This window comes from Vigna radiata, chromosome 4, assembly GCF_000741045.1.
Source record: "Vigna radiata var. radiata cultivar VC1973A chromosome 4, Vradiata_ver6, whole genome shotgun sequence".
In the NCBI taxonomy this organism is placed as follows: domain Eukaryota; kingdom Viridiplantae; phylum Streptophyta; class Magnoliopsida; order Fabales; family Fabaceae; genus Vigna; species Vigna radiata.
Genome location: NC_028354.1, coordinates 11,434,711 through 11,456,981, shown reverse-complemented (window position 1 = coordinate 11,456,981; position 22,271 = coordinate 11,434,711). Strand labels below are relative to the sequence as shown.

The 22,271-nt window shown below is 32.7% G+C and overlaps 2 protein-coding genes and 1 pseudogene across 5 annotated transcripts; 1 reads left to right on the top strand and 2 right to left on the bottom strand.

Annotated features, from left to right (window-relative positions):
• Positions 1-393: 393 nt before the first annotated feature.
• LOC106758356 lies at positions 394-1,608 on the bottom strand (annotated as a pseudogene).
• Positions 1,609-4,503: 2,895 nt separating this feature from the next.
• On the top strand, positions 4,504-7,765 carry LOC106758051 (E3 ubiquitin-protein ligase Praja-2). Of its 3 annotated transcripts, none has more exons than XM_014640955.2 (2): positions 4,504-4,764; positions 5,706-7,765. In XM_014640955.2, the coding sequence occupies exon 2, from the start codon at positions 5,706-5,708 to the stop codon at positions 7,413-7,415; it is 1,710 nt and encodes a 569-aa protein (XP_014496441.1). In that variant the 5' UTR covers positions 4,504-4,764; the 3' UTR covers positions 7,416-7,765. The 3 variants fall into 3 exon arrangements, with proteins under 3 accessions (XP_014496441.1, XP_022635537.1, XP_014496442.1); XM_022779816.1 differs by lacking the exon at positions 4,504-4,764 and adding an exon at positions 4,772-4,889; XM_014640956.2 differs by lacking the exon at positions 4,504-4,764 and adding an exon at positions 4,919-5,218.
• A 1,819-nt stretch (positions 7,766-9,584) lies between these two features.
• On the bottom strand, positions 9,585-13,229 carry LOC106758182 (protein PIN-LIKES 6). Of its 2 annotated transcripts, none has more exons than XM_014641126.2 (11): positions 13,004-13,229; positions 12,658-12,904; positions 12,504-12,583; positions 12,270-12,394; positions 12,005-12,126; positions 11,659-11,853; positions 11,307-11,381; positions 10,702-10,802; positions 10,468-10,520; positions 10,162-10,350; positions 9,585-9,850 (listed from the first exon to the last, which is right to left on the bottom strand). In XM_014641126.2, the coding sequence occupies exons 2-11, from the start codon at positions 12,844-12,846 to the stop codon at positions 9,729-9,731; spliced, it is 1,251 nt and encodes a 416-aa protein (XP_014496612.1). In that variant the 5' UTR covers positions 12,847-12,904; positions 13,004-13,229; the 3' UTR covers positions 9,585-9,728. The 2 variants fall into 2 exon arrangements, with proteins under 2 accessions (XP_014496612.1, XP_014496611.1); XM_014641125.2 differs by having other exon boundaries at positions 12,658-12,883; positions 13,004-13,228.
• Positions 13,230-22,271: the final 9,042 nt, after the last annotated feature.

Sequence of the window (22,271 nt, the reverse complement as noted above, 5' to 3'; positions counted from 1 at the left end):
TGGTACACTTTGCTAAAATGTACCAACTGAAAAAATCCCTTACATAAATATATATATATATATATATATATATATATATATATATATATATATATATATATATATATATATATATATATATATACTTCTTCTCCGATAGCTAGTAGTTCTACTTTTATTACAATAAGGTTTAAACCATTTAGGCGTCCCTATTTTTGTTAGGTATTCCTAATTTGCTCCCCTTCTTTTAAAGTTTCCCAATTGAGTCCTTATAAGTGCTAATTTGAAACAATTTAGCCCCTGCCGTTAAAAATCGTTAACGGTGTTAAAATTTTGCACAGGTGGTTATCTGACGTGTTAAATGTTTTAGTTGGAGGTACAAAATTGCATTTTAACTATTCTAAAATTCACTTGAGAGTAGAGACCGAAAGAGAATATACACAACAAAGAACATGAGTATGAGGCGGCGAACAAAAAGAAATTGAAGACACGGTTGCATCAGCGAAGTTTATTCTGAGCAACTGCCTGACAAAGTTCATCTTCATAGAAGAGAACTCTATTAGAAGCCAAAGATTTGTATAGGGGCCTTGGTATAACTGATGGCACCAAGCAACACGAAGGAAAAGCTGACTTTGGGAAAAGAACTGCTGCAACCTGCGACATCTTAGAAACTTTTAGGCGAGAAGGAGGTCGAGGATCATGTCTCGGTGCTTTAGGCGTATGTGGACTTGGAACTCTCACTCCCTTCCCATCACCCTTGGACAAAAAAGGCCAATGCTCAGTAGGACGAGGAGTCATTGTGCTTAACATTTCTTGCCGAGAGCGATCTGGAGTAGTATAATTGAAGTAAAATTGCCTTGCAATCATAACAACTTTCCTAATTCTCTAAGAAACATGGAACACAACTCTCAGTTGGTCATGGTGCAGGAGACACAGTATTTTAACCAACAATTCCACAGGGAGAAACTCAAGCTTGGATTCAGAAAGCGAATCGTCGAGGCGAGGGGTTTTGGGGGATCCGACAAAACCAGCACTGTGGCTAACCAAATTCACAAGCGACAACATGACAGGACTCTTGTCGAAAACCCTGGCATTCTCTTCATGCCCCTTTGCTCTCTTCCTGGCATGCAACACCGCCACCCTCTTCTTCCCGAGATCGGTGCAGCAACACTTTCCCTCAACAGAAGCCGAACCTGAACGCTTGGAGTAGTGAAGCTGAGCGAGAGTCCCCGGCCTGAGGTACTTGTTCCCGAAGCTCCGCGACTGCCTCCTTCCCTTAACCCTTCGAGTCTTCTCCTTCGGCGACACTTTACCCATTCTCTCGTTGGCACTGTTGTTAATCACGATTAATTTTTAATGTAATTATATAAAATTTGGGAAATGAAAAAAGGAATTAGGGTTCAGTTCAATCAAAAAGAAATTAGGATTCAATTACAATAGAAATCTGAATCCCAATTCTTGTCGTTGTTGTAGTTCTTCACCCTTCTACACTCCCTGTGTTCCCTTCAGTAGCTCTCGAGATTTTAAAAATCTACCTCTGCTTTTTCCTTTGGATCAAATCCTTTTGATTTCTCCGCTTGTTTTCGCGCAATGTCGTTGCCCTGAATCTAACACCAAATTAGAGTCCACGAGATTTCAGAAAGTAACGACGACCACATCGTGAGAAAAAAACCCTTATTTCTTCGAATGGGGTCAGTGCCGTCAACGCCGCCCAAGAGTGGCACATTCTCTCCTAAGACGGCGAAGTATCTGATCTTCTAATGTAACTGAATCCTAATTTCTTTTTGATTGAAGTGAACCCTAATTCCCTTTTTTCATTTCCCAAATTTTATATAATTACATTAAAAATTAATTTTGATTAACAATTTTTAACATTGCTACGTTTCTTTCTCAACCGTGCCACGTTTCGCCTCCAACTAAAACATTTAACACGTCATCACACCAGTTGTGCACAATTTTAACACCATTAACGATTTTTAACGGTAGGGGCTAAATTGTTTCAAATTAGCACTTATAATGACTCAATTGGGAAACTTTAAAAGAAGGGGACCAAATTGGGAATACCTAACAAAAATAAGGATGCCTAAATGGTTTAAACCTTACAATAATCTATTAACTATAAAGAAAGATTTTACTTTATTAAATCAAATGTCGTGGACCAGCCTTGCATTAAGGCATGTCTAAGCAGGGTCTGCACTACTACTGTCAACAGGAAGGGACGTGCAAGTTAGGGTTGAGGTCTTTCAGGGAGGAGGAGGTGGTCCAATCCTTTGAAAAGAAGTATGNGGTTCCTTCTCTCTCTTTATATATATTATATTGAGATACAGAGAGGGGTGTAATTATGGTTAGAAACTTTAGAAACTCAAAATCAAAGAGAGAAACATATATAGAAGAAAAAAGTTTGGAAGAGAAGAGAAAGAACAATATAAACCCTTAGTGTAAAGGAAGACTGGTCATATTTGGAATTGTAGATAAAACTTTAGAATTGACCAAGTATGGAAAAATTTACCTTTGTTCAGTTTGTTGTATGCCATGAATTATTATTGATTATCTTACCTGGGTAATTTTGATTTTAATGCATGAATACATTATTATAGGTATGATTATCTATTATTGTTATTGGAAAATAGTTTGTATCACTAGTGCAAAAACGTTGTTTAACGTCACCCATCCGATGTCGGTTTCATGAAGAACCAACGTTTTTTATTGCACGGTGGCATTATCGTAAATATATTGGTAAACTAGACGTCAGTTTCGATGTTAGGCGACGTCTATGACATCATAGACGTCGCACCTGCCTCAAACCGACGTCAAATTGCCCGAGGTATGTGATAAGACAGACAATTCGACGTCGGCTAGAAAAGGGCACCGACGTTCCAGTCTCTGACAGGAAATCAAACGTCAAACTGTTCAGCTCTAGACATGGAATAGACGTCGGATCCCCTGAACAAGCGACGTCAACTGGGCTACAATTAATGTTGTTCACCAAATTCCCAGGCGCTTAGACGTCACGTAGTCAAACGACGACGTCTAAGGCCTATCTGGAAGGCGGGAAGACAAAAATCCTTCAATTTAGACGTCGGTTCTGAACGTAAGCGACGTCTACGTTCCTGTAATTGATTATTTTCACCAAATTCGAGGGTTTTAGACGTCGGTTAGGAGGGGCACCGACGTGAACTACCCTGACAGGAAATCAAGCGTCAATCTTTTCAGCTTCTTTAAGAAGAATAGATGTCGGATCCCAATCAAACACTGACGTCTATAGACGTCGGTTTTTGGCGCAACCGACGCCCAATTTCATTTTAAATAAACCGCAGACCCTTCTAACCACTCAGTTTCTGATTGCGTCTTCATCTCTTCTCCTTTTTCTCTTTTTTTCCTCTTCTTTTACTCCCTTGCGCACCTCTACTTTCTATCTCTTCCGGCATTGCATTGTATTTTCTCATAACGTCATTGTCTCCGTCCTCTCCTTTTTCTCTCTTCATCTCAGGTGCATGGTTTTTCTTATGCTTACCGTTTAAACTTTCTTTAGTTTTTTATCGATTATCTTGTCGTTCAACTGATTAAAATTTTCCTTTTTTGTGTTGTGTTTTAGTGCAATTTTGATCCACTCTTTGGGTAACATAGTGCAACATTCTCCCTTTGCTAGTTTTCTCACTAAAAGAGTGGTGATCTTTTGAGTTTTCTAGTTCTTCCGACCCAAAATGGAACTTGGGTCCTTGTCTACTTCTCGACACCGTAATTTTTTTCTGTTGCGGTTGAATAATTGGAAGTAGCCATGGACCCAGGTTCGGTTTTGGATTGAAAACACTAGAAGATTCAAAAGACGCAAGCTTTTTTTGTGGGAAAACTAGCGAGAGGAGAGTGTTACACACACAATGCTACTGAAAGCTTGGATCAAAACTGCACTAAAACACAAAGTCGTTGTTAGACGTCTGTTAAAGCCATGTCCGACGTCTATAACAACATAGACGTCGAATAGTGTCATTTTAAACCTCTTTTATATATTCATGTTGATGTCGGTTTAATAATAGGTGGACGTCTATATAGAGTAATTAGATGTCGGTGTGAGTATAAGCAGACGTCTATATAAATGTCAGTGGATATCGCTAACTGACGTTTATATGGACGTCGGTTCTGACGAATTTCGACGTCCCATAGACGTCACCCATATAGACGTCGGTTGTGAAAGTGACATTAAAAACCCAAATTAACCAACGTTAAACAACATTTTTGTACTAGTGTATATGCATAGAAATAGAGTTATAACATCTTCTGTTGGATTTTGTTTATGAATGTATGTATGATTTTGTTAGATTATCCAAAATAAGGTTTAACGTTAAAGGAGAATAAAGTTATAATAATGTCTTAAACATGTTTTTATATGGGTTGGACCTTAAAATAAAAGACTATCTAGGTTTGGACCTTAGTGTAAACTATTCGTATGCAATTTCACGCGTCAGAGAAACAGAAATAACAATAAGTAATTATATTTACAGAACTAAATGCAATAGAAATGTTAACACGGTTAAAAAGGTTATTTACCAGAAACGCTAGAGAAACGGCGTCGTGCCGTGTGGTTTGGGGGCGTGTTGACGAGGCAAACGGAGTCGCCGGCTGAGGATTTGATAGAACGAAAGAAAGAAAAAGGTTTCGTTTTTCTAGATTCATTCTTCTTCCCAAATCGAAATCCTACAACTTTTTCACTCCAATCTTTCGAATCCCTTTTGAAGTTCCTTCGCTGATCCCTCTCTCTGCTCGCGCTAACCTCGTACTCTCTCTCAGGTCATTTTTCTCCCACTTGCATCATTTTAACTCGCAATCTGTATGCTGTATAATACCGTCAAAAGTTCTTCCTTTTCACTTCCGCCACATTGCTCCCGCTCTTATCGACAATTTGCGTCTTCTGGGTATTTCGTAATTGTAGTGGTTTAGTTGCGATTATTACACTATATGATAATAATATCTTATCATTATGTTTTTTAATTGCTTATTTATCGTAGTGTTTCGTATTGTGCTTTCCCTTTTTCCTTAAATCACGCGCTTTCCCATTTCCACCAATTATGTGCATTTAGAGTTAGAACTGTTATGAGATAGACCTAAATTTGAACTGGTTAGCATCGTTCTGCCACTGATTGCGAGAGGGGTAATTAGTGATTCTGTGTGATCTTCATTTACGGTGAAGTGAGTTTGAAGTGAAGTGATTTTGATTGCCTGATTGAATACTCTTATTTTGAAAGTAAGTTTATAGTATTAAATTTTCGGCTTAGCACATAAGTTGTTACATATATTTTTTCCAGTTGTAGTTATACGAGAACAAAGTTGATTTTGAAGCATTGTAACCGGACACGTCAATGTTTTCCAAAATCATGTTTGTTCTGCGCAGACCAGTGTCTGGGGAGCTGAAATGCTCCCCCATACTACAAACAATTCCACGTGCCTACAATCACATTTGATACTTGATTGAGGCTCTGCTTCTGAGTGTCTTGCTTTTGAGCTTAACTAGCGTGATTTGATGAAGTTAGAGGGCTCGTTGGTCTGTTGGGTTTTGTCTTTCTTAGATGCAGATTGGTCCTAGTTCTAGGTATTGCTAATAAATTAATAATTATCGTGTCTTGCTAGTGCTTAATTTAGATGCCTTGTTATTGACATTTTCTAGCTTGTTTGATTGCCTGTTTGCTTATATATTATTGTCTTTGGTAATCTGGATTTTTATGGCGTTTCAGATGGCTGCAAATTCTGGGAACATGTCATTTGCATCGTCTCAATCTGGTTCACAGGCCCATGGGGATACTGATGCTGTCCACGTTGCAGTGTGTTCCCTTTGTGAAAAGGCCCTGTCACATGATAATGAGATGGCAAGTGATCTTGCTAGCCATGGTGTGTGCGGCGATTGTAAATTTTTGTTACTTGAAGACTTTGGGAATCATACATTTACCCAAAGTTCACGAAGGAGGCTTAGAGGAAGATTCAGGCACAACAGTTCTGAATCCGTGGATAATAGTTTCTCACAGCAGATCCCTCATGTGCATAGTATGGTGAGACGATATGAATCACTTGCCTCTGGGGAGGATGATCAACTTGTGGATGGTGACACCCCTGCTTGGTCAATGCAATATGTTAGTACACACACTACCCCAAGTGGGTCTAGAAGGTGGAGGCATGTTCTGTCTGACACTGACAGTGATGGTTTTGATAATTGGACTTCTCTTTATGGTGAAAATGAATCAATTGTGAGTTTTAGACGGTATAGGGTTCCCCATGATGATGAGATAGAGTCTTTCTCTGCTTATGGAGGCGACTCAGATATTTCTATGGATACTCATAGTTTTGTTGGCACTGGAGTCTTTAATTTACCAGATGAGGGAGATGAGTTCGATAGTGACACTGACATTGATCCAATGCATGCTGGCCATGGCCAATGGATTTCAGATGAAGATGATGAAGAAGAGGATGCAGATGGGGAGGAGGAGGAGGAGGAGGAAGAAGAAGAAGAAGATGATGATGATGATAATGATGATGATGAAGAGGAGGAGGATAGGGAATGGGAATTAGCTGAGGCTGAGGAATCTGAAGCCACAGCCCGCCTTCAATTTTTTTTCTCCTCAAGTCCAAGTGAGAGCAGAGATCCCAACAATTGGGAACAGAGGTTTAATTCTACTGAATCTGAGGGAATGTTTAACCATATAATCAGGGATACTTGGCAAGCTTTTGAGGATGTTGATTTACCTCATGGAGCAAACTTTGGGGATTATCTTGATGCTAGACGTTTCGAAGATCTGCTTGAGCATCTTGCTGAGAATGACAACTCAAGACGAGGAGCTCCTCCCGCGGCCGTGTCTTTCACGAAAAATTTGCCACGTGTAGTCATTGGCAAAGAACATGAGAAGCATGATGAACTAGTTTGTGCCATTTGCAAAGATGTCCTGGCACCTGGCACTGAAGTAAATCAACTTCCTTGTTCTCACCTTTATCACATTGATTGCATTTTGCCATGGTTGAGTGCACGGAATTCATGCCCTCTTTGTCGTTATGAGCTTCCAACCGATGATAAGGATTATGAAGAAGGAAAGCAGAACATTGATGGTAGAAATGTGATCCATGAGAGGCAGCAAATGGATGTAATAGATGACAGTTCCTCTGATGTTTCTGATGGAGATGAGTTGAATGAAGAGAATGGTAGTAGTCAAGATGTTAGCTCAGGTTCTACCGCAAATTCTTCTACAAGAAGTGGTAGAGGAAGATGGCTTTTTCTTGCTGCAGCTCCAATTGTTAGTTTAGTGGGCATTGTTCTTGTATTTTGGTTAGGCAATAACTCTGAAATTGAGGGAAATAGACATCTGGGCAGTCATTACTTATCCGGGCAAAATCAACATGTTTATGCATCTCCAAACCAGAGGGACAGTAGAAGCAGAAGATGGTGGTGCCCATTTTAAGTACTTCTTGAATTGTTTATCAATAATGCCTCCCGATGGCCACTTGGGATGAAATTTTTAACTGACTCATGGCGTGCCTTGTCTCCTCACCAATTCAAGAAGACATGTACAGATTTTAGTTTGTAATACCTTATCTATTTTCTGACACTCTTGTTTCCTTTCTTTCCTTGTTTGTGCTTCAATGACCCAATGTCTGAATATTTGGTGATCTTTCGTTGATGATTCAGTTTGTTGGACTTATATCAGTCATTCAATTGACTGAAATTTCTTAGCTTGGAAAGCACCATTATCGCTACTATTATTATAATCCTATTCATTGCAAATTTTCCCAACTACTGGTTTTATCAGCTCCCAGTAAATTGAATTTTGCATGGCTCGTTTAGATTACAATACTTACACATTTGTTACGGACTTCTGCCATGGCTGAGGCTAACACCCTCTTTGTTAAAGATTTCTCGCGCTTCAGCTACAGATTGAACTTTCGTTTAGAATTTCAATAACAACTACACAATCTACTTTTTTCGGAAAACATTATCAACTAACGATGTTTCTAAGTGTAAACGAACCCTTTTGGTCTGATCATCTCAACAATCAAGCCTGATTTCATGTTTAGATTTATTTATTAAATTAAATAAATGACTGTACATGAACAATTGACCAAGTAACTTAGTATAGTAGGAATCATGTCATTTTATTATTTTTATCAAGATTAATCTTTAGCATAACATTTGCTCTACATTTAATATATCAAACAAATAGATAAAATCAACTAAAATATGTTTTAAGAAATTTATTTATTAATTTATTATAATATTTAAAAATAATTCAAATTATTTCGTCAATTTTTTATAAAATATGCGATGCAACAACGTCCATGTTTTCACTAGTTGTCATAAATTCATAATATATTTTAGATGTGTTTTGACATACATTTTCATTTCCTATAAATTAAAAGTAGAAGGAAGTTTCTTTTGTCTAATTGAGTAAAGTCAAATCCTTAAATGATGCACTGAGTTAATTAACCCATGATAAGTTTGGAAAAGCTTTTTCACGAGTACTTTCAAGAAGAAAAAAAAATCACTTTTTCGATAAACTAAAACTAATTTGTGTATAAGTCGATTCATAAAAAGTTATTTCTTTTTAGTTTGTGCAGTTATACATAAGCTAATTTTATTCAAAAGGAAAAACTGATTAGAATTTTTTTTTATTAGTTTTCTCTTAAAAATTATATAGACAAATTTCTTCTGAGCAAGCTCATGAAGTCATGCTCACGAACAATGACATGCATAATTATTGTTCAATGGTGGACCATACCGTGTTTGAACCAGCACAACTACCAGTTAGAGAAGGTAAATACGGCACAGTACCGGTCTGCTACAGTGTCAATAGTTTCTGAAAGTTTAAACCTTTTTTTGTGAGCGGATGTTCAGTCCGCTTTTAAAAATTAAGTCTTTGGTTCTTAAGTTAAAAAAAATGTATCAAATGAGTCCTAAATCAGAGTAATCTAAAGATGTAACATTTGTTAAGAAACAACCAAAATCAGTATTTTAAGTCAAAAAAGGACTCATTTAATACATTTTTTATAACTTAGCGACCAAAGATTTACATTTTTCAAAACGGAGACTAAACTGAACATCTACTTATAACTTAGGGACCAAAAAGAGGTTTAAACCTTTCTGAAATTGAAAATTAACTGTGTATTGAAAAATTGTTCTGCATCAAAGACTATACCGATGTGATTAATATCTTCACAGTTCTTCTAATTTATAAACTGGTTTGTGTGTAAAAGTTATCCATGTACAAATGGAAAGAGTTTACTAATATTTCTACGACCAGTTGTGACAAAAAGCAATTCTCTTTTGATGCAACAACAAAGTTTGTCCTGTCTGTGATTTTAGCAACTGGAAAACAAATTGAGTGATAATGGTGGGTACGGTGTGCCTTCTGTTCAGGCATATAGCATGTGAAGATCATTATTGATGATTCGTCTCTATCATTATAATAATGCATCGAAAAAATGAAAAACATTCTTGTACAATGCTGCAGCATGGGTTCTACAAACCATTTTGGAATAGTTAATAGACCAACGGTTTAAAACAAATGATCAAACTTTGAAGTGTTTTCCAGCTCTTATGAGCCAGACCTCCCTAATGTTCGAACAACAATCAGTAGACAGCAAACATGTTCATTTTGATCATTATATATATATAAATATATATGTTAACGTTTCTCCACTAATATAAACATCAAATGAACTAAATGAATAGGACTAAAATACAAAATCATGTGAAGCCATGAGGGTTCTCTACAGTCTCAGAAAAGTATGTATAGAAATAGAATAATCCATCCTGCCATAGAGATTATAGCAAATATATGAACCCAAAACAGTACAGCTGCTGCATCCCTTCCACATCCTCTTAAATTAGCAACAGCACCTGTGAGCAAGGAAAATATGAGTGTAAAAATCAACAGAAAGAATACTTGTCTGTAAAAGACCAACTTAACATTTTTTTGCTATTTGTTAACTAGTTTATATCAACAATCTTGTTTAGAAAGGACAAAAATCGTTGGAGCAACTAAAAAGCCAAAGCAGTAACTACTTGTGAGCTTTCCATTCTGGCAACCCAAGAAGAACCTGTGTTGTTCTAGTTATCGAACATGTATAAAAGTTTGTACTTTTAACTCCTACAAGATTTTATAGATAAGTCTCTACCAGAAAGGGTTAGGGGAGATTTGTGTGGTATACCTGCAAGAACAGATGTTGGCATGGAATTCTGAAGGAGCAAGACAAATCGAAACATCTTATCGTCAGGGGGAAGAAAACCAAACTTGTCAGCCAACATGACAATTCCAATTCCAACAGGAGGCACTAAAAGTAACCGGGCAAAAATAATAGCAGCAGTTGTTCTAAAACCAAGTCTTGAACTTCCAGGTCCTGCAGCCAAGACAAAATGGTTCATTTAGATGCTTCAATCAAAAAGGTCATTTGACTCTTACAAATATGTAAAGCGACAGTTATTAATATAACGAGAACATTAGGACATAAGTTTACCATCAATAAGGTTGCCTCCCAGAGCCAACAGAATGCAAGGAATCATGGCCTCCCTGATCACCAAAGGAACTATTAGAATGTGTTTGCTGTAATAGCATCATAAAGATTCCTAAATAACTTCGATCTCGGAAATAATAAGATACTTAGACTTTAGTCCCACAACACATTTTTGAAGTTCATTCGATTTGACTTATTATAATTGAGGTTGAAAAATGTTTACAGCATTTTACATACCCAAGAATCATGCAGCTGTCGGTGAAGAAGAACAGTGGAGCATCAGGTGTAAAGATCAGTTTCTTGAAAAATGGGATTGCCCCAAGTACCATGGCAAGGAACTGCAAAACATATGCAATACTTCAATCAAAATCAATTCCATTAGTATGCCAACATGACGCTGGCTAAATTACCACAGTACTAGTAAACTAGTTCACAAACATCTACTTTAACAACTGAAGTGTGAAGTATTTACTCTGCAAATTTGATTATTATGAAAGCAGGCAAAACCTTCAGGAAATCAAGATTTAGTGTAAAGATGTGTTTCTGTAATTAATGCATCAGATTTTGCAGAAAATACATCATAGGTAAGTTACATAACCCTATCAGGACAATAAAGTAAGCTACAACCTCCATATACATGTTGACTCAAAACAAAGAGGAGTTGAGGAGTGTCAGATTTCAACTCTAAGCCAATTGACATTATGAAAAGGGGCCCAACCAATATATAAGTTACATCCAAAGATTTGAGTGAGGCAATATGAGACTTTCTAATAAGGAGAATCCAGAATATAAAATGAAAAAAGATAAACCAAATATGATAAGGTCAATTAAGAAAAGCTTACTGATGCAATGATAGGGGGTTGAAGAATTTGCTTAAGCTTTAACTTCTCATATAGATACGCCAATAGGCCTTTAATCTGCACCAACAAACAAATGTTAACCTCATACAGGCCAAATAGTGAAATTTTAAAATTCGAGCTCACGCACACGATGTACTGTACAGAATGGTACAAATGTCATGATTCCATGGCACAATAGTCAAGTGCTATAACAAAAGTGTAAAGAGAAGGGGGAAATGCTGACTTAGATTACAGGTAAATATACTTGAGAAAATCATATCATCAGTATGTAAATGGTTGTCACCTTAAAACACAGAAACTATTCTCCTCTCAGAAAAGAAGAAGTAAAACTCACCTCCCACTTCTTTGATGTATTTTGAGATGTTGTACAGACCCCCTCTTCCCTAGTGAGCAACGGAATTTGTTCAGGTGTAGTATCACCTATAGGGGTGCTCTTTAAGGGAAGACTTTCATCATCAATATCAAATGTGCCTTCTGGAGGAGGTGCCAACATATTAAATACATATGTATATAGGATGATAGCACCAACCTAGGACAAATGAGAACAATACCTCCCAATCAGTACTAGGTTTATATCTAGAACAATATTGAACATAATGAAAAAAATGACTAAGAAGTAAATCAACTGTAACTGAATAAACAAGATATCAACAGTAGTCAGCAAGACTTTGAGAACCTACCCACTGGCCAAATGATATATAGGCAGTTCCATCTTTGGTACACTTTTCTGAGTCACCAAAGGGATTGGATGGGTCTCGACATAAAGCAGCAAGCAGAACAAGTGGAACATTCCCAATATTTCCTGTTTAATAAAATGCAATGTTAGGATTCTGAGAAAAAGCAAAAGCAGATGGATTCAAAACAACTCCTTCACTAAAGATGAAGGTGTCCATGAACTAGTCCAAGACTCAAGATTTGAAACAGGGTCCATCTGGATTGGCTTACCAATTCCAATTTGTACAATTGTAAACTTGAAGAAAGGGTACGGAGGACGGATGATGGTGGCAACAATAAAACCAATGAGTGAGCCTGCTGCGGAACCCAGAACAACATTCATAGGAATAAACCACCTGCATGTTGTTCAAGATTAATGATTTGAGGTGTGTGTGTGTGTGTGCAAAATAATAGAAAAGGGAAAATAAAAGTTTTGGAATTTCAGCACTAGTTATCAAAGCTTACCAATCAAGCATCTTCTGCAAGGTCACAGCTTGTCCCAATTGGGAGAATATCAAGCAAGGTAGCAACAGTGTAAACACCAGCTGCAAGAACAAAGAAGAGGGTGTGTGAGAATTTGAGGTCGCATCACATATCACACACACATACACATACATACCCCATTCAAAAGCTTTCTTCCAGAAGCATGCAGAATGTCAACATACTTGGAAGCCATAAGGAGTCCCAAAGCACACATGGTGAACACTTTAACTATGGGCATCACAGCAATTCTTATTGACGCCAACAGAGATTCTCCTCCTGCACCCTCATTCTGCAGGGCCAACAAAATCCTCTCCACCGCTGCCATAGCTACTTTTCACCACCAAATTCAATCTGAAAAGGTTCTGGAAAAACAAAATAAAACCCTGGATTGAAAAATATAACATTTACAAATGCAATACCAACAAAATTCAATAACAAAAAAAAAACATAAAAAAAGAAACTTTCAAAATCTAGAAGTTTACCACATGCAATTCGTGAAGAAGTGTCGAAGATCTTGGTCATGGGCTGACCCCGGTTCAAACAAAAAATTTCATGGTATGAGGGGCTCAGTGGTGTATGTGTTCAGCTACAACACGTGAATATGAATATGATTCTGTTCACTCTCAGTTTTTGTTCTTTCTCTCTCTCTCACCCACCCACATATGAAGACACTCAAAATCAAATCTTGAAATCGATCTTTTAAGAAACAGAAGACAATAAATAAAATAAAAGCTGCTGTTGTCTCGGATTCTTTTAGAATATAGTTTCATCTTTTTTTATATATAATAAAATAGATACCATTAAAAAATTGAAAAGATAAATTAAATTGGAGAAAAGAAACAACATCCATGTTATATGTTCGCCGGTTGTATTCAACGAGTGATCCCTATCAATATTAAATTAAAAAAAAAAAAAACTTATTGATAAATTTAACAAACTATTAGATGAATCAAATAAAAATAATTAAGATTTTTTTAAATGAATAAAAAACAATATATAAAATATAATTTTGAATACGAAAATTTACAAAAATTAAAACCAAAGAAAACCTTTTACTCTTTTTAATTTGGGAGAAATATTTTTTAAGAATCTGCAAAAATAATTTATTTTATTTTATTTGTGTTTTTTTGTTAAAATATAACATTTTTTTTATTTTCTATAATTATTATGGTCTAAGAAAGAGGAATAAATATAATGTGGTTGTACACGCAATGCAGTTGAATTTTGATGTGATTGATTTAGAGTTTAGAAGAATCTCAAAAGGAGGGAAGTCCACATGTCGCCCTACATTTACGTCAATTTTACAACAATAAAATTCAAAGATATATAATTGCACATGATTTTAGTTTGAAATAATTTTTAGCATGATATCACGTTGAAATTTATAATTTAGATGATATTAATTTCAGTTGGAAAATTCTTTTTATTCATATTAATTGAAAATCAACAAAAGAAATCCTATCACATAAAAAATTTATTTTGATTCATACCAACTGAAATAATAATGGCTTATATTGATTAAAAGTAACTTTAACCTATACCGATTCAGAAAAACTCTTATTAGTATTAACTAAAAAATTCTTATAAGATTTTAATCCACAAATAATCTTAACTAACATAAACTAAACAATCTTATTAAATAGTATTTTTAATAGTTAAATATGTTTAATACTGCCACAATATTTTGTGTTGATTGACAATAGAAATACTTTATTCGTATGAAAGAAAAAAGTTAATTAGTTTAAATTTTTTATTCCTTATAAAACATTTTAAAAAATAAAATAAATCAAAGTTCTGTATCTTTAAATTTTATATATAATAAAAAAATTATCCACTCACATATTAAATTTTTCTATATCTTTAAAAGAAACTACTCAGAAATTTATAACTTATTATGTAAGTTTTCTATATCATTAAAAGAAACTACTCATAAATTCTTTTAGGTTACTTGTAAGAGATTTATAATATGATATTAGAAGAAAATTAATACTAGTGTGTTAGTATCTCTTAATGCATATGATAAGAATAAATATTTATTTCATATAATTAAAATTTATAACAAATTATGAGAGATCTTTTTTTTAGTTTAGCTCTTTACTAAGATGTGATTTATAATTTTTTGATGTATAAATGTAAGTTGTAAACAATATGTAAGTCTTTCTCTCATATAGGTGAGGTTAATCTTACGAGCTTATTGACTTTGTTAGTTTTATCAAGGTATATATATATATATATATATATATATATATATATATATATATATATATATATATATATATATATATATATATATATATATATATTTCGTGTAATCCAATAATATCTTAAATATAATATTAAAGATAACTAAGTTGGTAGTCGTATCTTTATCTATCAAGTTATATTATATTATTTTAATTCACTAATATATTAAACATAATATTGAAGATAATAGAGCTGTTGAATCTTATTTATTTATTATTATGTATATCATTTGGTTCATAATAACTTATCAAAGTTATAAGTTTGATTAGAATATACTAAATGTGGATATGTGCCACTTAAAATATATAGATTATATTATAATTGAAATTTGCAAGAAACATTTTTTAAAAGAAATAATTTTTTAGATTTATAATAAATGATTTATATTATGATACAAAAATTAATTTTTAACTACTTGTTATTTTATTTTTAACATATTAAACTTCAGTTAGAAAGTAAAGGTGAAAAAGATTGATAGAAAGAATTAGATGTTTTTAAAATTTGATGTAGACAAACTTTTAAATTTGCTTTGGTTTGAGGAAAGTTATTAGAACGTGTTATCATTCAAGATTGTTATATTCTAACGAATATATAAAAAGATAATATAGTTTTGTTGAAATAATATTGAAATCTGATTTAAAAATAAAGATGAAAATGATAGTTATGTTGAAAATACTTTAATGAAGAACAAAAAAATCTTGGAAATTCTATTAAAGAATAACGTGTAAAAGAACTTTTATTTAGTATGATGAAGCAATTTTATCAAAATCTTTTGCTTCTTTAGAGGGTTAGCATATGCTTCGGGTAATGGATGAGATGGAGATAAAAGAAATGAAACAACTCAAGCATTTATTCTATGTTGACTTGAATAAAAAAATTAAAGAAAAGGAAAATGGGATAAATAAAGTAAATATTTGATGGTTGGAAGAGAAAGCGATATAAAAGCTATAAAATATTATTATTTTCAAAATATGAATAAGTTAAAATTAAATAAATTATTTAATTATAAAGTTGTTTTTATATTTATTAATTATGAAGGAATGGTTAAGAGAACTAGTTTTTTTTTTTCTTTTTTTAAATGTCCCTTTTCTTTCTTGAGTGAAAAGCAGAAACATGTAAATCTAAATAAAATGAAGTCATTTTTGTCATTTTGCGAAAGAACAAAAAGATACGGTTCCATGTTTGTTTTCGATACAATTATATTTTTGTTTTCATTTTCACATAAAAATTTTAAATTGGGTCTTAATTTTTTTACAATTAGATCTTTATTTTTTTAAGATAAGATACAATTTGGTAATTTTCTAAATATGTGTCATTCATAAGTAGGTTTTTATTTTTCTAAATTAAAAAAAAAAATTGAAACATCTTAAATCAACATCGTATTTAAAAATGACAAGAAGTCATATTCACATAGTGTTTATATCTATCTTACTAAAAAAAGTACAATTTGGTTATCCACCACATACCTATCCTATTAAAAAAAATTTAAATAAAATTACAAAAAAAATATAAAATTTAAATTAAATTTAACCTTATAAAATATAGATTAAATTTTAATTTTAATTAAATTTACTTAATAATATATAAATTAAATTTTAATTCTAATTTTTTGTGAGTAACATATATTCATAGGTTCATTAACTATCTATTTCAGCTTTAGATCTATGTGTAATTTATTTTAGAGGAGACCAGAATCCACCTACCACATACACAAAAACTTATCCAATGAAATAAAATACACACCTTTATATTCAACTTCACTAATAGTCAAAGCTACAACAATGTGTAATTTAGATAAAGAGCTTATAATTCTTCTTGCAAGTATATATACATAACCTAAAGTAGACTTATTTTTGTCAATATATTTTGAAAATTTGAATCTACATACCCTCTCACAATAAAATTTGATCTTCCAAATCATAATGAAGATAATATCTACTTTAGTACATATAAAAATAATTATTTTCTTTACAACTTACATTACTCTATTACAATTAATAATTGAAACTTAATTTATAATTTATAAATATTAATGGTATAAATTACAATATTATTAGATATTTATATTCTTCAAATAATTTAATACAAAAAATTAATATTTTAAACTATCTTTCATTTTAATATTTAATTTATAAAAGGCAAATTAACGTATTAAAAACACCAACTCAACCTACACCGTAAAACTCACTTTACTATTTCTAATTACCTTAATTATTACATATATGCAATCAATAAAAACATTATAACCAAACTTAACAATTAAACATGAATTATAAATCTAAATTTAGAAAACTAAAATTATTTATCTAAAATTTCAACATAACTAAATAGCTTAACATCAATTTGTAAATAACAATTCTAAAGGTAGTCCAACATATATATATATATATAATTCTAAACTCTAATGTAACATAACTTAACATCCAAAATACCAAAGCCTATCTAACATACTATTAGCTTATCTTATAAATAATAATTCTTTAAAATTATAATATCAGCTTAAATTATAAATAAATAAAATTTAAAGATATTTAAAAAATATTAAATTCTAATAACAATTCTCAACATATATGTATAAAAAAAAAACTTAAATTTAAAATATCTTAAATTATAAATAACAATATTGAAGAACACGTACATGCATTAATATATATAAAGTATGAATATGGAACGTGATATTAAAGTTGAGAAGAAAAGGTTAGTTTGGCAACGACGACAAACAAACAACCTATAATTGCAAGAAAAAGTGGCAGCAACCATGAATGCCAGACACGGAAAACAATATCTCAAGCAAGAGGATTACGCAACAACAGCGACGAGATAAAATGAATTTTGGAAGGAATACAAATGAATTTGAAAAATAAAATTGTTAAAATTTTTAATTTTTTTAACTGATGTGATAAATTAAAATGTTCTAATAAATAAAAAGCAAGAAGTTATCAGCTTACTTTTTCAAGTTATAAATAGGCTTAATACTCTTGATAGTTCCTATTTTCCTTAAGTGTGTTCATTTTGGCCTTCATGTTTTTTTTTTCTCAATGTTGTCCTAAAGAATGTAAATTTTGTTCAATTTGATCCTTTTTGCTAACACTGTTTAAATGGTTAACGCCAGACAAGTGTGCACAACAGTGTTGAAATGACATTTAACTACTGTCTGTCACCAAAAGTAGAGTTTCGTGGCAGCTCCACCCTAAAATTAGGGTTCTGCATTTGGGGGAAACCTTCCTACACCTGCGCCGCGAGAAGAAGGAAAATGTTGCCCGCTTTGCTTCAATGAAGGATGATTTCGCAAATTATGCAGCTCATGGTAGCATGAAGAAGACGAACCTAGTTGTGTAAGAAAGCACTCATGGTGGCTGATGGAGGCAAGCAGCAGTGCGATTATAAGTTTCTTTGATTTGAGATTTTTCTGGATTTCGTTGTGGTTCTCTGTAGGTTGGAGAAGATGATGGCCCTAGACCTTTGCACAACGGCGACAAGGATTATCGCGCTGACAATGAAGATCTCGATTTGGATGATTCATGGTTGATGCGTGAGAATGAAGATTCGAATGGAGTTCGATATTAGGGTTTCTTGATTTGGGGGAGATTGAGACTTTGATGGTGGTGGTCATGGAGGTTGCACGTGATGGTTGCCATGGTTCTCTGCAGGTGCGACTTCACGGCGACATGGTGACATTGGACGATCTCTATGGCGGCGGTGGCGGTAGGGTTCGGTGGGCTGAAGGTTGAAGAAGATGGTGACCTGACAGTAGTTAAATGTCATCTCAACACTGTTGTGCACACCTCAACTGTCTGTCGTTAATTAACGATTTGAACGACGTTAGCAAAAATGATCAAATTGAATAAAATTTACATTTTTTAGGACAAAAACATCGAAACCAAAGTGAACGCACTTGACGAAAATAGGAACCATTAAAGCTATTAAGCCTTATAAATAATATAAAATTATTTCTAGATTAGTTGGAATAATTTTTTATTAAATGTTGATGAGCAATTTTGAAAAATAATAATTATTGCAATAAAAATACAATTTATTTGGTATGAAAATAATATTAAATATTTATTTTTGTAATTAAAAAAATTATACTTTGACACAAATAATTTTTTTACATTCATTTGATATTATTTTTTCTTATTTTTTATTTTTTAAAATTATAAAAATTCACTGTTTTAAGATCATTTTATTCGTGTTGAGTTTGTGAAATGAACATATACTACTATTATTTATTAAAAATAATAAAGAAAAGATGAAATGTTGCTTTATTTAACTATTTATCAGGAAAAATATATGTTGAGACATCCATGCACATAAGAATGCATATAATGTGTAATTATAGAAAGATTGAAGGACATTTAAGTAAAAATACTTAATATTAACAATGAATCGAACATGCATGATTCTCGTCATTACATCTGCATAAATAAAAAATATGTTGAAGTAAACAATCGCTTAATCTTGAAAGAGATTTCGTTATACAAAAATAATATAAATCAAATATAAGTTCAATGGATTGACATTATTTTAATCTAAATTTGACTGAGAAAATTTTTAAAAAAACTTAAATGAGAAATAAACTCAACTCATAAGAAATTAATAGTATTTTAAATTGAAAATTTTAAAATAATAAGAATAACTTTTTTATATGTTCAATTTTCTCATATTTAAATTTAGATTTAAACTAAAAATATTTATTATTAAGTGTTTTTTTTTTAAAAAAAAGAAATAGACAATATCATGTTTCAAAATTAAAATAATGTAAACACGGTTTCTCTAAAAACACATTGTCTTGAATTTTTTTAACAGTTTTTTTTTTTAAATATAGAATTTAGAGTGTCATACTCAAACTGTTTCGAAACAGTAGTAAATTAATACCACAACACAAGATTTGGTAAAATGATATGGATAAGATTCCACTTTTGAATGAGACATATGAAGTAACTTTATTCGACAAATAAATGTAGCTGAAGAAAAACATGTAAAACATTTAAATAAAATAAAGAAGTTAAACAATGATTTCTAAATACTCATTTTTATTGATTTTTTTTTATATTTATTTTGTAAGTAGTGAGTCCTAAATACTTATTTTATTGACTTTTGTTTTCATTTTGTAAGTAGTGAGTTTTGTAAAAATAAATTCTAATAGATAAATAGAATGTGTGTAATGACATATTGTGTATAGGTATGAAAAATAAATGGGTTAAATATGTTTTTAGTTCCTATATTTTGGGGTGATTTTGATTTTAGTCTCTCTTTCAAACTAAGGTACAATTTAGCCCTCAAACTTTAGAAAACTCTGGTTTTAGTTCTTTTTATCAAATTTTTTTAACTTTATTTGCTGTTTCAAGCACGTTTCATTATAACATTTAGATTGTTTACACTGTTTGACACATTTTTGCTTCAATGTTAACTGAGAAACGTGTTTGAAACAACAAATAAAATTAAAAAAATTTGGTAAAAATGACTAAAACCAGAATTTTTTAAAGTTGAACGACTAAATTATACTTTAATTTGAAAAAGGGACTAAAACCAAAAGTGTCCCAAAATATAGGGACTAAAAACATATTTAACCCAAAACAAATTGATAAAAATAATAAAACTTTAAATGATAAAATTTGAAAAATGTTTTTTAATAATTTTTTATTATAAAAAATGCAAGTAATCATCTTAACTTAAGAAATTAATGTTAGTTTTACTAATAATATTTTTTATGAATTAATTGAAACTATCTATATAACATATATAATATAAATATTTCAAAAACATTGGACGCGACAATTTATAGTATTTGATTAAAATATATTTAATGATTTCTATATTTTTAAGTTGGAAATAAATTAATAACAGTTTGTTATATATGTCTGTGTTTTTATAGACACGATGTTTGTTATCATGGTGATGTTTGTTTACAGGAGGAATTTGGGAAATTATTTTAGAAACATTCTTTATTTTTATTTTTATGTAGTTTTATTATACATTAATTTGAGATTTGACATGTGAGCACGGTGTAAATAAATGATATAAAGGTGCTAATATGCGTAGCTTTCGTATAGCTATAATAAATCGAATATTACATATTTTTAGCCAAATATTTTGTAAAATTTTGGTCATCTACATTAATATTGGCACGATAAATTTATTTTTAACAACTATGATAATTAAATCAGACTATAATAAGAGTTATAAAGACTAAAATTATATAAGAATTGAGATACAAAGATAATCTTGATAATTAAATTAAGGTTTAATCATTATGATAATTTCTATTTTCGGTAATTTTTTTCAATTAGGTCCCTCATTTTTTCTTTTTCTTAATTGGGTCCCTATTTTTGAAAAATGGGTTAAATATGCTTTTAGTCCCTGAAGTTTTACTGGTTTTTGGTTTTAGTCCCTGCATGAAACATTGATGGCATTTCATCCTCTTAGTATGAAAACAAGTATTTTTAGTCCCTAAAAACAGACGATGTTAATTTTTTTGTGATGTGGCTAACGGCACAACCACGTATTCTTTTTAGACTGCCTGACACATAGCATTTTTTTTAATTTGGGAAACCCTAGCCGCCGCTACCTCCTCCATGGTAGCCACCCAGTGACTCTCACCGGCCACCATGAGCTCACCCAAGGCCGTCGTCGCACAACAACCACCGCCATCATCATCGCGCCACCACAAAGTCACACCACCATCATCATCTTCTTCTCCTGCACTCAGAAAAAAACCAACCCAGCAACAGAAAGTGCCCAAACCACTGTGCTTCACCAGCGTTGCAAAGCCGCCGCAAGACGCCTCAGCCACCACCTATACAAGCCCAATCTCCACCGCAACCAACCTCCGAGAAAATGATATCCAAGAATCCTATTCATGGTCGCCATTTGAAACCCAACCACTGCAACACTCATCTCCTCCATTTGAAACCCAACCACTGCAACACTCATCTCCTCCATTTGAAACCCAACCACCGCAACATTCATCTCCTCCATTTGAAACCCATGGCACAACCATCACAGCAAAAATTCGTCGCCAACGTGAAGCTTCTCAGGCAGCCAGGGAAACCCAAAAACCACAACCACCATATAAATATCATTCAGAAACCCAAATCGTTACCCATTGTCATCGCAAGAAATCCCCAATCGAAAAAACCCTAATTGCAGTTTTCTTGCATCATCTTCGTCCCAAATCCAAACTGCGAGTAACGCAGTTTCTCCACCACTTGCAACCACAACCAAACCTGCAAGACAAAACCCAATCGTGAAATCCATCATCGAGATCGTTTCCCTGCAGGAATCACTAGCTTCCACTGTAAGTGTGAGCGGCAGGCACAGGCAAAGGAATTTTTCCTCTTTCCCCTAATCTGAAACCCTAATTTTGGGTGGGGAAGACGTGGCAGGAAAGTGTACAGAGAAGACGTGGCTATGCCGTTAGCCACATCACAAAAAAATAAACACTGTCTGTTTTTAGGGACTAAAAATACTTGTTTCCATACTAAGAGGATGAAATGCCATCAATGT

What these genes read in the sequence shown, in the direction of transcription:
- LOC106758051 (XM_014640955.2), top strand. Translation starts at nt 5,706, where the DNA reads ATGGCTGCAAATTCTGGGAACATGTCATTTGCATCGTCTCAATCTGGT.
- LOC106758182 (XM_014641126.2), bottom strand. Translation starts at nt 12,846, where the DNA reads ATGGCAGCGGTGGAGAGGATTTTGTTGGCCCTGCAGAATGAGGGTGCA. An exon ending in GGGAGGCAACCTTATTGATG is followed by an intron (nt 10,351 to 10,467) that starts GTAAACTTATGT and finishes TCTTGGCTGCAG; the next exon opens with GACCTGGAAGTTCAAGACTT. An exon ending in GCCAACATCTGTTCTTGCAG is followed by an intron (nt 9,851 to 10,161) that starts GTATACCACACA and finishes CCTTGCTCACAG; the next exon opens with GTGCTGTTGCTAATTTAAGA.